Source organism: Pieris napi, chromosome 18, assembly GCF_905475465.1.
Source record: "Pieris napi chromosome 18, ilPieNapi1.2, whole genome shotgun sequence".
NCBI lineage: Eukaryota > Metazoa > Arthropoda > Insecta > Lepidoptera > Pieridae > Pieris > Pieris napi.
This window is the reverse complement of record NC_062251.1, coordinates 1,239,071-1,251,745: the sequence shown is the minus strand read 5'-3', so window position 1 is coordinate 1,251,745 and position 12,675 is coordinate 1,239,071. Positions and strand designations below refer to the sequence as shown.

General features: G+C 36.6%; 1 protein-coding gene across 1 annotated transcript in view; it reads left to right on the top strand.

Moving 5' to 3' along the window:
- The first annotated feature begins 434 nt into the window (after nucleotides 1-434).
- LOC125058434 (glutamate receptor ionotropic, kainate 2) overlaps nucleotides 435-12,675 on the top strand; it is a 42,853-nt gene continuing 30,612 nt past the window's right edge. The window contains exons 1-3 of the mRNA XM_047662506.1: nucleotides 435-701; nucleotides 9,052-9,164; nucleotides 10,679-10,840. Of these exons, the coding sequence (XP_047518462.1) occupies nucleotides 9,092-9,164; nucleotides 10,679-10,840 (235 nt within the window). The 5' untranslated portion in view covers nucleotides 435-701; nucleotides 9,052-9,091. The remainder of the gene's footprint in view (nucleotides 702-9,051; nucleotides 9,165-10,678; nucleotides 10,841-12,675) is intronic.

The window sequence follows — 12,675 nt, the reverse complement described above, 5'->3', positions numbered from 1 at the left end:
AGGGCCAAGAAGAAACACTTTATATTATTGACCTGTTTATTTTTGAGTCGAATATTAAATGTATGTATAAATATTATAGTTTAATGATATTTATACATACATTTCTTCCTTGCCTTCGACTTTTTATTATCAGTCAAAATTAAAAGTGATTTGGTATCAATAATACACATTTTGTTATATTCATTAATACAATAAGATTACAGAAATACTATAGGAATCGATTAAACGTAGACAAAAGAATAAGACAATAGAATTGCAAACAGAGTTACATTAAGCACATCCCTACTTACCAACACCCTATGGGGTTGGAGGGTGAAATTTTACCACCCTCTCGTGATGATCGCAATATTAACTCACCATAAGTTATTATAAGGACCATTTTTCTTTGTTTTAACAAATTTATGTTATTTTACATAATCATAGCTATGTATTGCTATGAAATAATCAGTATATCCCGTTTCCGCAAACGTTACGCCCGTGTATTTACCGTAGCGATTATATGCAAAAATTATCGCATTTTTCATAAAGAATTAACAATCTATCGATTGTTACAATGAGAAACTGTGTTTAGAGACGTGATTCAAGTTCTAAATGTGTTTTGTGTGATAAATAATAACAAATTCATTATTATGGAGATTGTAAGAATGTATTGGTGACATGAAATTTGTGATTCTATGCAATAAACGAGGAGTTTTTTGATGGTGAGTCTGGCGTTTGAGGTTAATTTTTTTGAAAATGACAAAACGCGCCATCGATATCGATGTTTAATTAGTGGATATTGATAATTGGATTTGTAATTTGTGATCGGTGCTACCTTACCGTTATCGCTGTCAAAGGTTTTTCTTTTTAACTGTGACAATTTGCCCATTAGCAAGACTATCATTATGAATTAGCGGTAACATCTTTGTAACCTTATATTAAGGCGAATAGCTATAGGTCAGATTATGATAAATGCAATTAAATTATTAAGAATTCTTGAAGGCTCTATTAAAATATGAAATACTCGAAATATGTTTTTTTTTAATTCTACTTATCTATGACCACAGATATATATATTCCAATGTACAATGTCGCCGCCAGTTGCTCTCCTTTTTATTTAATTATGTCAATTGTACTATATTTATGTATATGCAACGAAGTGTTAATCTATCTATATATATATAATGAAAATAGTCTTCGTTTGAGGCTCAATTACGCCTAAACCACTGATCGTATCGACATGAAACTATTGCCATTCGATGCAAAATTTATTTTTTAAATTCCAACGTTCCTTCATTTTTTTATTGCTGTTTTACTTTTATGAAAATTTATCCATACGGACTTCACCGCGGAAACATTCGGGGAGGCTTCCTAGAACCTCAAAAGGTCAACATCTGTTAAAAACCTGATTTTCGAAAATTTTCAATTTTCTTAGCGGGAAGTTAAAAAGAAGAATAATAAAAATATGAAAATAAATAATAATGAAACATAAAATTTTATTTATTTCCTATTTTAATTCGCCCAGCGAAGCGGGCGGGAAACGAAAATATATAAATAAATAAATGTTAAGTAATGTTGTTTCAGTCTTGATTGACATACCGAATAATTATTTGTGTATAAATAACAAAATTGTATATAGATTAAATTGTATTATAGTTCGTAATTAAATAGATCTATTTCCAATGTCTTTAAAGAAAACAATACATGTTGATCATAACGACTAGTTAATTCGTAATTGTTACGAGTAGTACGGACCATAGAGTTCACATTCGAGACTTAGCGCGTGCTGTGCTTTAACAAATCCTACAGAATGTTTCCCCTGGAATCAAATACCCATACTCAGGGTACGATTAAAAACTCCTATAGTTATTGTTGTCCACTCGGTTTGTGAGGTAATTCTATATATAATACTCAGCTGATCCGGCAAACGTCGTTTTGCCATGTTTATCATTTATAATAAAAAATAGGGGTTGATCGTAGAGGGGTGAAAATTAGGGGTTGTATGTATTTTTTAATGCTGTATCATAAAAAAATAAAGATTTATGTAAAATTAAAAAAAAAAATAGGGGTGGACTACCCTTAACATTTAGGGGGATGAAAAAAAAATGTTGTCCGATTTTCAGACATACCCAATATGCACACAAAATTTCATGAGAATCGGTCAAGCCGTTTCGGAGGAGTTTAACTACAAACACCGCGACACGAGAATTTTATATAATAGATATAAATACATTCAAGTAGTATAAATTCGATGGATACAATCTTAAAAAAAAACAAATAAAAAAAAAAACTTGTACAAACTACCCCCTAAAAATCCCTACCAGTGATACCACCGCCCATGGACACTTAATGCCAGACGGCTCACTAGTGCGTTGCCGGCTTTTTAAGGGTGGTACGCTCTTTGAAGGATAAGTCGAATTGATTCGGAAATACCTATCGCTCACGTTCACTCGAAGGTTCACGATTGCGTTGCCGGCCTTTGAAAAATTGGTACGATTATACAAGAAAAAGCCCATCCATACCAATCACTACCAGTGAAACCCCCCCGCCCATGACACTCAATGCCAGAGGGCTCGAGTGCGTTGCCGGCCTTTTTAGGGTTGTACGCTCTTTGGACCCTATGTCGAATTGGTTCGGAAATACTTCAGTGGGCAGCATACTAATAAATAAAAATATATTTTAGATATATGTTTCTAGTTTAAAATGTAGGTTATAGTGAAGCCCTGTGATAGTTGTGTCAACTGTAACATAGTTAACATAGTATTGACATACATTTTTGTACCGATGTGAGAATTACATACTATCATTGGAAAAAAATGTATCAAGATTTTTTTTAATATTGCGAACCAAGTCAAGGAAAGTGCGTACCAATTTTTACAAGGCCGGCAGCGTAGTCGCGATACCTATGGAATTAATTGTACATGAGTATCACATAAATTTCCGAATCAAGTCGAGAAAAATGCGTACCCATTTTTAATAGGCCGGCAACATATTCGCGAAACCTCTGGCATTAATGATTGTACAGGGGCATCACAAAAAAAATCCAAGCCAATTCGACTTGGGGTCCAAAAAAGAGCGTACCAACTTTTACAAGGCCGGCAACATAGTCGCGAAACCTCTGGTATTATTTTTACATGGGTAACACACAAAAATTCCGAACCAACTTGACTTGGGGTCAAAAACGTACCAACTTTTACAAGGCCGGCAACATAGTAGCGAAACATCTGGCATTAATTGTACTATCTCAAAAAAATTACGTTCCAATTTGACTTGGGGTCAAAAACGTACCAATTTTTACAAGGCCGGCAACATAGTCGCGAAACCTCTGGCATTAATTGTACTAACACAAAATCTCCGAACCAATTCGACTTGGGGTCAAAAACGTACCAATTTTTACAAGGCCGGCAACATAGTCGCGAAACCTCTGGTATTATTTGTACATGGGTAACACAAAAAAATTACGAACCAATTCGACTTGGGGTCAAAAACGTACCAATTATTACAAGGCCGGCAACATAGTCGCGAAACCTCTGGTATTATTTGTACATGGGTAACACAAAAAAATTACGAACCAATTCGACTTGGGGTCAAAAACGTACCAATTTTTACAAGGCCGGCGACACAGTCGCGAAACCTATGGTATTATTTGTACATGGGTAACACAAAAAAATTACGAACCAATTTGACTTGGAGTCAAAAACGTACCAATTTTTACAAGGCCGGCAACATAGTAGCGAAACATCTGGCATTAATTGTACTATCTCAACAAAATTACGATCCAATTTGACTTGGGGTCAAAAACGTACCAATTTTTACAAGGCCGGCAACATAGTCGCGAAACCTCTGGCATTAATTGTACTAACACAAAATCTCCGAACCAATTCGACTTGGGGTCAAAAACGTACCAATTTTTACAAGGCCGGCAACATAGTAGCGAAACATCTGGCATTAATTGTACTATCTCAACAAAATTACGATCCAATTTGACTTGGGGTCAAAAACGTACCAATTTTTACAAGGCTGGCAACATAGTCGCGAAACCTCTGGCATTAATTGTACTAACACAAAATCTCCGAACCAATTCGACTTGGGGTCAAAAACGTACCAATTTTTACAAGGCCGGCAACATAGTCGCGAAACCTCTGGTATTATTTGTACATGGGTAACACAAAAAAATTACGATCCAATTTGACTTGGAGTCAAAAACGTACCAATTTTTACAAGGCCGGCAACATAGTAGCGAAACATCTGGCATTAATTGTACTATCTCAACAAAATTACGATCCAATTTGACTTGGGGTCAAAAACGTACTAATTTTTACAAGGCCGGCAACGTAGTCGCGAAACCTCTGGCATTAATTGTACTAACACAAAATCTCCGAATAAATTCGACTTGGGGTCAAAAACGTACTAATTTTTACAAGGCCGGCAACATAGTCGCGAAACCTCTGGCATTAATTGTACTAACACAAAATCTCCGAACCAATTCGACTTGGGGTCAAAAACGTACCAATTTTTACAAGGCCGGCAACATAGTCGCGAATCCTCTGGTATTTGTACGTTCAAGTATTGTAAATCTATATGAGTACGCAATCCTGGACTTTTCTGGACTGGAATGGAATTTTAAGATCACACACGCACACACTGCACATTCCCTCACACACACAAGCAAATTATTAGTACATTGTCTTTGATAGTACATAATGTTCGTATATGTTATCCGTTTAGGCTATATATTAAATTTATAATCTTTATATATTATATTTTTTTCAATTAACTTGAAATAAAAATAAAAAGGGTGCGTATACTTATGTACGCGCGTAAGAAGTTGTACTTCTGGCATTATTAAAAATAGTTTTTGATTGCATGCAAATAATTAATTACAATTAAATAATCAAAGACTGGAAAAGGAGTCATTATAGTCAATAAAGTTCAGTTTACATTTGAAAAATTAAATAAATAAATATTTATTATTATTCTCTTACATTAAGTGTAACATAAATTCTATTATTATTCGAATGTTGTTTTTAAATTATGTCCAATGCGCTAGCATCTTCCGTGGGCAACTTCGTTCTGTTAATTTTGTGTCACGGTGCGCGCGCATCGTAAAATTTCAGTCTCATCAATTTTTCATAACGCGCCTAAAGAAGTATAACTTCAAAAATATATTTTATATCTAGCAGACTCGACCAAGCGTTGCTTTGGCTAAGGTTTTAGTTATATTACATAGTAGCAAACTATTCAAGGGAAACGGTAGGAGAACACCAGTCATGGGGACCACCATGCTTTTTTGGTGGTTATGCCATTAAATTGTAGCTTATGTGAAACGTTGGTACTTTCAACACAGCGCCATCTGTTAGAATTGTGACTATCAAATAATAAACAAATATTTTGCAATAAAATAATATTGCGGCTATAAATTGAGATGTAAGCTATCCTATCTTTTAAGTTGGATCATACACACGTTGTGCAAATTTGATTGATATCGGTTCGGTAGTTTAGGAGTCTATAGCGGACAAACCACGTGACACGTAATTTATATATGTATATAAGATTATAAATGGTCTGTGGCTAAACAAGCGAGATTAAAACAAAAGTTTCTCAAAGCATAATGCAGCTGTGAAAAAGTGAAAATTACAAAGTATTATACGTGAATGTAGGTCAAAAGAGTTCAGTGTTGCTGTTTCTATTATACGTTTATGACATATGTAGGCTACAGGATGAGACACAACTCTTTGTGCCAGAGGGGATTTGTATATTTCCTTTTATATTTTTATTATTTTTTGCACCTCCGAAGTAGGATGCTTCAATGTTACATCTGGCCAGTTGTAATGTATGGTTGCGAGGCTTGGACCTTGAAGGAAGCAACCATTAAGAAACTTGACGCCTTTGAAATGTGGTGTTACCGAAGAATGCTGAGGATAAGCTGGGTCCATAGAGTCACGAACGAAGAAGTTCTACGGCGCGTCAAACGATCCCGAGAACTCACGTTAAGCATTAAAAAGAAGAAGATAAGTTACTTGGGACATGTGTTTCGACACGAACGGTACCGACTTCTTCAAGTAATCATGATGGGCAAGGTCGAGGGGAAAATACGCGCTGGCAGAAGGAGGAAGTCGTGGCTCCGCAATATTAGAGAATGGACGGGAGTGGCCAGCGTAGAACAGCTGATGCGCTGAAAAATAAGAAGGAGTTTGACGAGCTGACCGCCAACCTCCAGTAGTGGAGAGGCACTTCAAGAAGAAGAAGAAGAAGATTTTTAGTTTAAATTATAGATTTTAGTTGTAGTACCGGTGACCCCAGAGCTGGTGCTTTCCTTAACGAATAAGTATCGCAGTATCGCATTGTTCTACTATTTATCAATTACAGTGTACACTCTTTATAACGCCATTCGTTATAACGACATGCTCTCTATAACGTAAAAAATAGTTAATTTGTTTGGCTTAACACAACTCATACATTAAGTCAGTCTTTATAACGCAACCACCATTCTTTATAACGTAGAAATATTTTCATATTTAGACATCAACAACATACATAAGTGTAATTGTTTTTATAATCAGCTTACGAAACTAACATTTTAAGGTACCAAAATTTCTAAGAAATACACCTGAGGTCATAAACAACCGTCTCGCCTTTGTTTTTTTTTGTTTATATTGGACAATTCACGCCAATTGACCTAGTCCCATGCTAAGCTGGTGAAGCTTGTGTTATGGGTACTCGGCAACGGATATACATACATATTATAGATAGATAGGCATATAAATACATATTTAAACACCCAAGACCTAAGCACAACACCAAATGCTCATCACATCATCTTTGTCTCAGCCGGGGATCGAACCCGGAACCCATGCATTCGCAGTCACGGGTACTAACCACTAGACCATTGAGCCGTCCAATGAGCAGTTATTTATTAATTGCATTAAACACGTGTGCCATTATTCTTAGATTACATTGCCAGTAGGAAATTTTGGTCTAAGTTACTAAACGCACCATCGTCACCTACCTATTATTGTATCCATTCCCTATAACGAAAAAGACGCACGGTCTCTTGAAATTCGTTATAAAGAGTTTAAACTATTATTATTAGTTGATAATATTTTTGATATCAAATCAAAATACGTTTATTCAATTTAGATGCGTATTAGAGCATGCTTATGAATGTCAAAAACGTTTACAAAATTCGCGAAAGAGCAAGACTACGCCATCCGTTCGCAAAACTACCAGGAGGCCTTGTTCTGAGAAGAACGGGCAAGAAACTCACCAAGTTTTACCCTCCCCCTACAATTATTCAAAGGAAAATGTCATAAACCAAAACGTCATTAAAGTTACATAAGTAAAAAAAAATCTTTTCTGTGATTTACCACATTCACCATTACACACATATTAACAACACTTCAAAGATAACATAACAAATTATAAGAATACTAGTGGACCCGACAGACGTTGTCCTGCATGATATTTCAAGCGATTAGTAAAGCAAAGTATGAAAGTACCGACTGCAGCGCCATCTGGCGGGCTGATTTGTGAATCTAAACCATTCCCAGATCCCCTTGAACACACACAAAATTTCATCAAAATCGGCCCAGTCGTTTGAGAGAAGTTCAGTGACATACACACTCACAGAAGAATTATATATATAAAGATAATTACAACTATTGCCAAGCGTTCTTATCTTCCAGGTAGTCATTGACTGTGTAGTAACCTTTACACTTTAAGGTTTGTTGATATGTGTTTTGAATCTAAAGGCAGTTCCAATATCTAATATATAAAACTCTCGTGTCGCGGTGTTTGTGGTTAAACTCCTCCGAAACGGCTTGACCGATTCTCATGAAATTTTGTGTGCATATTGGGTATGTCTGAGAATCGGACATCTATTTTTCATCCTCCTAAATGTTAAGGGTAAACCCCTAAATTATTATTTTTTAATTTTTAGATTAAATTCTTGTTTTTTTTTTATGATACAACATTAAAAAATACATACAACCCCTAATTTTCACCCCTCTACGATCAACCCCTATTTTTGGAACGAAGTTCCTTATCTCGCGTTGTGAAAGGGGACTAGACGGAAAAAATTCTTACGAAAAGTTGTCACCACACTTTTTTGCTATTTGCTATTGTAATACACCGGTTCTCGTCCGATCACCGAAGTTTAGCAACGTCGGGCGAGGTCAGTACTTGGATGGGTGACCGCCTGGGAACACCTCGTGATGTTGGCTTTTTTTTTCGTCGTAAGATTGGTGTCGAGTTAAAACTATCATACTGTTATGATACCAATTAACATATAAATTAATCGAAAGGAATTTCGTTCCATCCGGGTGTCCCTTGACACCTCTAAAGTTTTTTTATTATAAATGATATACATGGCAAAACGACGTTTGCATGGTCAGCTAGTTTCACTATAAAATTGCAATTCAACCACTTAGAGTTTGCTGACGCAGAATTCGAGGGGGCATGTATTTATCTTCGATCTCGTGTGAGTCCTCAACGTTGAGTGTCATTGAAATTGTGACGAGTAGGAAAAGTTCATGCCTATTTTAAAAGCTGGCTTGCATCGACAGCGTTGCGGAAAAACGCGCTTCGATCAAATGTAAGATTAAACCAACCGTACCGTCTCTAAAAATTATTAAATATAGCGCGACGATGTGTTGGAATGATATCCTTCCTGAAGAGTCTTCAATTAAAGTCAAATTTTAGTCGCAGCTGCCTTGCGATTCTGTAACTCACTTTTGGAACTCTCACAGCGGTTTTTTCATCGGCGGTGACGCTCAAATCAGACGTGAAGCAGTTATGTTTATTGTTTATCAGAATGCCAAATCGTAAAATGACTGCTTCACGACTGATTTGAGCGTGACCACCGATGAAAAAACCGCTGTGTGAGTTCGAAAAGTGAGTTACAGAATCGCAAGGCTGTAAGATTCATCAGTAGATTTGTAGGTTTTAAACAACCAAAAAAAAAAACTACTTTTGAACAACGATACCAATTAACATATAAATTAATCGAAAGGAATTTCGTTCCATCCGGGTGTCCCTTGACACCTCTAAAGTTTTTATATTTTGTTTTTTAAGGTGGAGGCTAAATCCTTGGATGCTGTGATGAGGAGACATCATGTGGAGGTGTCTGGGTTCGATTCTGGTGATGGTCAATGTGGTTGCCGGTCTATCGCCTGTTATTAAGATTGGTGAGTATTCTAAAACTCGCATGTTGGAGTGTATCCTTTGTATCCGCTTTTGTACCCGACCCTGTTTGTTCTGGGTATGGTGGGATATGACCAGCTACGCCTCAGAAGAGAGCTGGCCTTGTCAGTGTATTTTTTGGAACGAAGTTCCTTATCGCGCGTTGTGAAAGGGGGCTAGACGGAAAAAATTCTTACGAAAAGTTGTCACGACACTTTTTTGCTATTTGCTATTGTAATACACCGGTTCTCGTCCGATCACCGAAGTTAAGCAACGTCGGGCGAGGTCAGTACTTGGATGGGTGACCGCCTGGGAACACCTCGTGATGTTGGCTTTTTTCTTTCGTCGTAAGATTGGTGTCGAGAAAATCTATCATACTGTTATGATACCAATTAACATATAAATTAATCGAAAGGAATTTCGTTCCATCCGGGTGTCCCTTGACACCTCTAAAGTTTTTTTTTTTTTTTAAAGACAATTCACACCAATTGACCTAGTCCCATGCTAAGCTGGTGAAGCTTGTGTTATGGGTACTAGGCAACGGATATACATACATATTATTTATTTTATTTTATTTATTTTATAAATGTTGACGTGATAAAAAAAAATCAGAGGCGCTACAACCTCTTTATATCTGGGCCTCAGATTTCTGTATAATGATCATTTTTCTATCTAATAGGCAAATTGATCAGCCTCCTGTGCCTGACACACGCCGTCGACTTTTGGGTCTAAGATATGTCGGTTTTCTCACGATGTTTTCCTTCACCGTTCGAGCGAATGTTATGCGCATATAGAAAGTCCATTGGTGCACAGTATGGAACCTACGACCTCAGATGAGAGTCGCACGCTGAAGCCACTAGGCCAACACTGCTCTCTCTCTTTTTTGACGAACAACATTGTCCGTCAGAGTTCCTTTACTTTACTTCATTGTTTTCGTTATCTACGTTCGTCTAAAGGTGCGTACAGACTATATAACATAACATGTTATACAACCTTGCTATACAACATGTTTCAGATAATGTGGACACTTAATGTTATAAAACATGTTATAATAACTTGTTATTGATATGTATGCTAGGACGAACCCAGCATCTACGTTTTTTTGTTTTTCTTTTGTTATTTAAAATGGTTATCAGTATTCGGTAGATTGTACTACACTAACTTAGTTATCATTCAAACTTCTTTGGTCAATTAGAGATTAATTTTACTTCCCAACAATTTCATATAACTACCGAATAATAATACGTTAAATTGCAAGCAGTATGTTGAGTTGACAATCTTTCGACAGTTTACAATCTCGCGAGATAGATTACAATCTAACGGTTTTTACAATTTTATGGTGACAGTTATATAACATTGTTATATTGCATTATTATTCTAATGTGTACAGTATTGTTTTATGTTATAATGTTGAATAACAAGGTTACATAATGTGGACGTGTTATAAAACACAAGTTATATAATATGTTACATAGTCTGTACGCACCCTAAGAGTACTAACCCACCGTTTTTGTTACAGGAGCAATTTTCGCGGAAGATGCCCGTGGTGGGAGCACAGAGCTAGCATTCAAGTACGCGATTTACCGAGTTAATAAAGAGAGGAGTATATTACCAGAAACTACTTTGGTGTACGACATACAATATATCACCCCGAGGGACACGTTCAGGGCATATAAAAAAGGTAATTGCTGGTTTGGCATCCAAGCCAAAATCAGATAAGGGTAAAAAAATAGTAAAGGCGAGGACCTTTACTACGTACCTTTTTTTTTTGAAGTGAAACTTCTTTATCGGGGTTGGAAAAAATTTTTTTTCGATGATGATTTTTTTAGGATTTTTTCGTTACGCGTCACATTTTTCCGTTACGCGCCATCTTTTGAAGTGAAACTTCTTTATCGACGTATGGGAGAAATTTTGTAGCAGGTTACGCGCCATGTTGCTTTTTGAAGTCAAACTTCTTTATCGGCGTTGGAAAAAAATTTACACACATTTGTCACATTTTTCGGTTACGCGCCATCTTTTTCTTGTCCCTACCACGGTTGATCCGAAGAGATTCGAAGCCATTAGTAACAAAAATATATAATAACGATAACAATGATAGTAATACTAATAATTCTATTACAATTAATGAAATTCTGTAATAATCTTAGTACTACATAGTAGTACAGTAATAAGTTAAAATGAAATAATTGTATTTGTATTCATGTCTATGATAATAAAAGCCTTTTGTTAAACTTTATCTAATTTAACTTTATTTAACCAATTTCTGTAAAGTTGCATATAGTAGATCATTTTTCGAAAAATAAGGTCATAAAGAAGTTTCACTTCTTACGTGTGTACACGCACACATTTTTTTTATAGAACAGGGGTCAAACGGGCAGGAGGCTCACCTGATGTTAAGTGATACCGCCGCGCATGGACACTCTCAATGCCAGAGGGCTCGCGAGTGCGTTGCCGGCCTTTCAAGAATTGGTACGCTCTTTGAAGGACCCTAAGTCGAATTGGTTCGGAAATACTTCAGTGGGCAGCTGGTTCCACATAGTGGTGGTGCAGAAACTGCCTTGAAAAATGCTCAGTTGTGGAACGGCGGACGTCGAGGTGATACGGGTGGAATTTTTTCACTCTAGTGAGTTTCCGTCCTGCCAGGCGATTGACCACCCCGCGACGGCCCAAGCCGAGGTTCAAGTCTCACAGGAGACGCCCTTGCGCTAGTCGCGGGAAAAACGCCCATTCAGGCCGAGCTACGCTTGCCAAAACAGCCCGAGCTGAGCTGTAAAGGCGTTTAAGGCCAACAGCGAGATTGTATTAAAAAAAACTTTAGAGGTGTCAAGGGACACCCGGATGGAACGAAATTCCTTTCGATTAATTTATATGTTAATTGGTATCATAACAGTATGATAGATTTTCTCGACATCAATCTTACGACGAAAAAAAAAGCCAACATCACGAGGTGTTCCCAGGCGGTCACCCATCCAAGTACTGACCTCGCCCGACGTTGCTTAACTTCGGTGATCGGACGAGAACCGGTGTATTACAATAGCAAATAGCAAAAAAGTGTCGTGACAACTTTTCGTAAGAATTTTTTCCGTCTAGCTAATTATTTCCGTAACGTCGGATAAATTTAAAATTATGTTAAATAGTTGTAAATTTATAATAATACATAACTTCAATCCGGTCAAAAAAGTTTTTTATTTTAATGTTGACGTAATCATCAAATACGAAATTCGAGGGGATCCAGTTGTTTTGAGTTTGAATGTAAGAAATTATATTCGTTAAAAGTCCTACAATTTGTGCAAGCTTTCTTATTTTAAATTCCCACTTCCGGTAGGCTTTCACGTGAAGTAGGTGTTTCCGGTTTCATAGAATGCAAACAAGGGCGCTCAACTCTTTAATATAAAACGCCTCCTAAGTACACTACTTTTAAGAGTTGAGGCAAATATTAATTTTTAATCGGCTTCAAAGTAATGACGTGACTTATAACAAAAACTTTTCTTATTGTGCAACAATAGTTTAATTATA